The sequence below is a fragment of the Homarus americanus genome, unplaced genomic scaffold (genome assembly GCF_018991925.1).
Source record: "Homarus americanus isolate GMGI-L3 unplaced genomic scaffold, GMGI_Hamer_2.0 scaffold45664, whole genome shotgun sequence".
Taxonomy (NCBI): domain Eukaryota; kingdom Metazoa; phylum Arthropoda; class Malacostraca; order Decapoda; family Nephropidae; genus Homarus; species Homarus americanus.
Window position 1 is genome coordinate 15,475 of NW_024735031.1, and position 4,940 is coordinate 20,414.

Here is a 4,940-nt window from a genome sequence, read left to right on the forward strand (position 1 = left end):
GTGGGCGTCAGTAATTTCCATGGGGGGCGCAAGCCCGAGGGAAAAAGAAGGAATTTCTCTAATTATAATTATAGTTTTTATTCTCTCAACAAGAGCGTGGGCTAATATTGAGAAGTTTATGAAAAAATGCAAAAGTATCGCCTTATAACTTTAGTTTTCTATAGGCTACTTTTTTTACTTAGGGCTTACCATTTTCTGTACTCATTGACCCCCCTCCCTATCCCTCGAAACCCATGGGGGGGGGGGGGTTTAACTCGTCCTGGACCTGTATACTGCTCGTTGGTGACTGGTTGAGCCCCGTTCTCTCCCAGTCTTCTTTACACGTCCGTGGCAATAATTCCTCTTCTCTCACATTTATTCAGTTAAGGCTGTTGAGGTATGTTTATCCCAGTTGTTATATTTACCTAAAAATAGTAAGCAGCCATAAGTTTATTGGTGAATTGTGAACGCGCATATGTTGCTCTGTTATTCGCAAGTTTTGAATTCCGTTTGTATTTTATCAGAAGTTGGTGGTGCTTAAAATCATGTGGTGGTAACAGGTGGTTATGGTAAAGTTGTTTATGATGATATTGATTTGTTTCTTAATAATCATATGTTTATGATCATGATGTGTTTACTATAATGTTGTGGTGTTTGTTAATATTTACTTAATAATTATGTGGTGGAGTTTATGATCATGTAGTGGTGTTTATGATCATGTTGTGATCATTGATGTTTGTTAATGATATAGTGGTGTTTATGATCATGTGATGTTTGTTAATGATATGGTGGTGTTTATGATCATGTATGATTGTAGTCACTTGTAGTGTTTACGAACTTTACGATCATATGTTTGTTATTGATCATGTGGTTGTGATTATCATGATGTTGTGGTGTTCATGAGCACGTGGTGATGTTTATCTTACCTTACACGTGCCGTATGTTTTGTTCACAGATTTGTGTTGTCCACTGCACATCAAATAATTCGCAATGAGTGCAAAGAAGCGGAAGTATCTTGACGAATATATTCGATTTGGATTCGTGTCTCTCCAAAAAGGTGACACAGAGGGCCCCCAGTGTGTGATATGTTACAAAACTCTGAGCAATGATGGAATGCGGCCCTCACGCTTGGAACGCCACTTGAGGACAACACATCCTGCTCTAGCTGATAAGCCCAAAGCATTCTTTGAAACAAAAAGACACTCCTTGAGGCAAGTTAAGTTGGACGGCAGTTGGGCATTTCGGCAACAAACTTCAAAGGTTGTTGAGGCTTCCTATGAGATCGCCATGTTGATTGCAAAGAGCAAAAAGAAGAGCCATAACATCGGAGAGTTTCTCATAAAACCAAGCATACTCCGTGCAGCAGAACTCGTTCTGGGGAAAGATAGTGCAAACAAGCTTTCCCAAATTTCACTTTCAAACGATACAGTCAAGGGAAGGATCGATGAATTGTCTCAAGACATCAAAGATCAAATTCTCGACCAAGTAAGAGATTCTCCTGTTTTTGCTCTCCAGTGTGACGAAACGACTGATATCGCTGAGTGTTCTCAGCTACTGATGTATGCTCGTTTCGTGTCAGGCAACAGTGTAAAAGAGGAAATGCTGTTCTGTCACCCCATGGAAAGTTGTACAACAGCAGCAGCTATTTTTCATGATGTATCAAACTTCTTTCAGGAAAACCAACTTTCGTGGGACTCGCTGGTAGGGGTGTGGACTGATGGTGCTCCAGCCATGCTTGGTCTGCAGTCTGGATTCATTACAATGGTGAAAGAAAAAAATCCGTCTGTTGTAGGTACACACTGCATACTTCATCGTGTATCCTTAGTATCCACAACTTTACCTGCTGAAATGAGGGATGTCCTGAACGTGGCTATCAAGGTAGTCAACTTTATCAAAGCTGGAGCCTTAAACAGTCGTCTCTTTAAACTGCTGTGTAAGGATATGGAATCTGAACATGAAACCTTCCTTTTTCACACGAACGTACGATGGCTATCAAAGGGGAACATGCTTGGACGGCTTTATGAACTACGAGAAGAAGTAGCAGTATTTCTTGATTCGAAGCAGAAGGCAGATCTCCATGACAAGTTCCAGTCTGAAGGCTTTCAGCTATCTCTAGCTTACCTGGTGGACATCTTCGAAGCGTTGAATGCTCTCAACCTTAAACTGCAAGGGAAAAACATCAACATCATCATGCACCACGACACCATTCGAACCTTCATGGCCAAACTCGACCTCTGGAAAAGTCGAATTCAGCAGGGAAATACAGCCAGTTTTAGTAACTTGGATTATGCTCTCATTCACGGTTACCTTGATTCTGAGTTAAAGCAACAAATAATCACTCATCTAACTGACTTGAAAACAGAATTCATCAGATACATCCAAGAGATAGATGAGAAGCGTGAAGCCTGGAAATTCATCAAGAACCCATTTCAATGTGAAGTAGCTGATGTTTCGGATGAAGTGCAATAGGAGTTTCTTGAGTTGAAGTTCAACTCCACAGCTAAGGGAGACCTCAAAGAACTGGATCTTGAGACGTTCTGGGTCAAGTACCTTCCTGTTTACCCTCTGATCTCACATCAGGCTCTTCGGATTCTAACTATGTTCGGATCCACGTATCTTTGTGAAGCTGCATTTTCCACGCTCGTTGCTGTCAAGACCAAGTACAGAAACATGCTGAACGTTGAAGGGGATTTACGTTGTGCACTCTCTGGCATTCAACCACGCATTCAAGATCTAGTAGCTAAGAAGCAGTGTCAAGTATCTCACTAATTTATACTCAATAAAAAGACTAAAAACACAATATTTTTCATTTTTCTTTAAAATCTGGGAGGGAATTTTATTCATAGATGCAAGGGGGGCGTGGAGGGAAGGACCAATTCCTAGAGGGGACGTGGTAGTAAAAAGGTTAAGAACCACTGTTCTAGACTAAATAAGTCTTTACTTTTATGTTCATTATATTGTCACTCGGTTGAGTCATTTATTTGATCAGATTTAACTTGTATTTGTTTATTTTGTACAAATTGATATATTTATTTTATTGTTTATTTGTTAATATATTCTGCATGTATTTCAATATACCCCAGAGTAATGAGGTGATAATTTGGTGGGATCTATTCCTGGACCTATAGTACAAAGTGTAATTTGTGAATTTGTGATATTGTTTCACCCTTAAGAGGCCCAAGGGTCGTAACAAGTGTTTTCTCTAGAAGAAGTAAAACTAACTAAAACAGCAATTTTAGGAGAAAAAAAAGCGTTTTTCGTGAGAGAAGTAAAACTTACTAAAATACACTGTTTATAAGTAAAAACTGAGTTTTCCAATGCAAGAAGTAAAACTAACTATAAACAGCGTTTTGAGCAGAAACGGATGTTTCCAGTAAGAGAAGTAAAAATAACAAGAAGCGTTTTGAGCAGAAAATAAGCGGTATGTGGCGATTCTCGGATTATTTCGTATAATATTGTTATAAAGTACTAAGTCGACCCCCAATTGACTTTGACAGTCTCCCACTTGGTGTGTGGCGATTCTCGGATTAGTTCATATAATATTGTTATAAAGTACTAAATCGACCCTCAATTGACTTTGAAAGTCTCCCACTGAGTGTGTGGCGATTCTCGGATTACTTCGTATAATATTATTATAAAGTACTAAACCGACCCTCAATTGACTTTGACAGTCTCCCACTCGTTATGTGGCGATTCTCGTATTATTTCGTATAATATTGTTCTTAAGTACTAAATCGACCCTCAATTGACTTTTACAGTGTCCCACTCGGTGTGTGGCGATTCTTCGATTATTTCGTATATTATTGTTATAAAGTACTAAATCGACCCTCAATTGACTTTGACAGTCTCCCACTCGGTGTGTAGCGATTCTCGGATTATTTGGTATAATATTGTTATAAAGTACTAAATTGACCCTCAATTGACTTTTTGAAAGTCTCCCCACCTGGTGTAAGTATTTTACTATTTCGTATAATATTGTTATAATGGGGACTAAAATTGACCCTCAATTGACTTTTGACAGTCTCCCACTCGGTGTGTAGCGATTCTCGGATTATTTGGTATAATATTGTTATAAAGTACTAAATTGACCCTCAATTGACTTTGACAATATCCCTCTGGGTGTGTCGCGATTGTCGGATTATTTCGTATAATATTGTTCTTAAGTACTAAATCGACCGTCAATTGAGCTTGAGAGTCTCCCACTCTGTCTGTGGCGATTCTCGGATTATTTCGTTTAATATTGTTATAAAGTGCTAAATCGAACCTCAATTGACTTTGAAAGTCTCCCACTGGGTGTGTGGAGATTCTCGGATTATTTCGTATAATATTGTTATATAGTACTAAATTGACCCTCATTTGACTGACAGTCTCCCACTGGGTGTGTGGCGATTCTCGGATTATTTCGTATAATATTGTTATAAAGTACTAAATCGACCCTCAATTGACTTTGACAGTCTCCCACTGGGTGTGTGGTGATTCTCGGATTATTTCGTATAATATTGTTATAAAGTACTAAATCGACCCTCAATTGACTTTGACAGTCTCCCACTCGGTGTGTGGCAATTCTCGGATTATTTCGTATAATAGTGTTTTAAAGTCCTAAATCGACCGTCAATTGAGCTTGACAGTCTCCCACTCGGTGTGTGGCGATTCTCGGATTATTTCGTGTAATATTGTTTTAAAGTACTAAATCGACCCTCAATTGACGTTGACAGTGTCCCACTGGGTGTGTTGCGATTCTCGGATTATTTCGAATAATATTGTTATAATGTACTAAATCGACCCTCAATTGACTTTGACAGTCCACCCCTAGGGTGTGAAGGTTCTCGGATCATGTCGTATAATATTAGCATAAAGTATATTATAAAGTATTAAATCGACCCTCAATTGACTTTGAGAGTCTCCCACTCTGTGTGTGGCGATTCTCGGATTATTTCGTATATTATTGTTATAAAGTACTA

General features: G+C 38.8%; 1 protein-coding gene across 1 annotated transcript; it reads left to right on the forward strand.

Annotated features, from left to right (window-relative positions):
* Positions 1-969: 969 nt before the first annotated feature.
* LOC121870754 (protein ZBED8-like) lies at positions 970-1,538 on the forward strand (the record flags this gene model as incomplete). The annotated part of the gene is made up of 1 exon (XM_042372697.1): positions 970-1,538. A coding segment is annotated over exon 1 (569 nt), but the record flags the coding sequence as incomplete, so codon positions are not given.
* Positions 1,539-4,940: the final 3,402 nt, after the last annotated feature.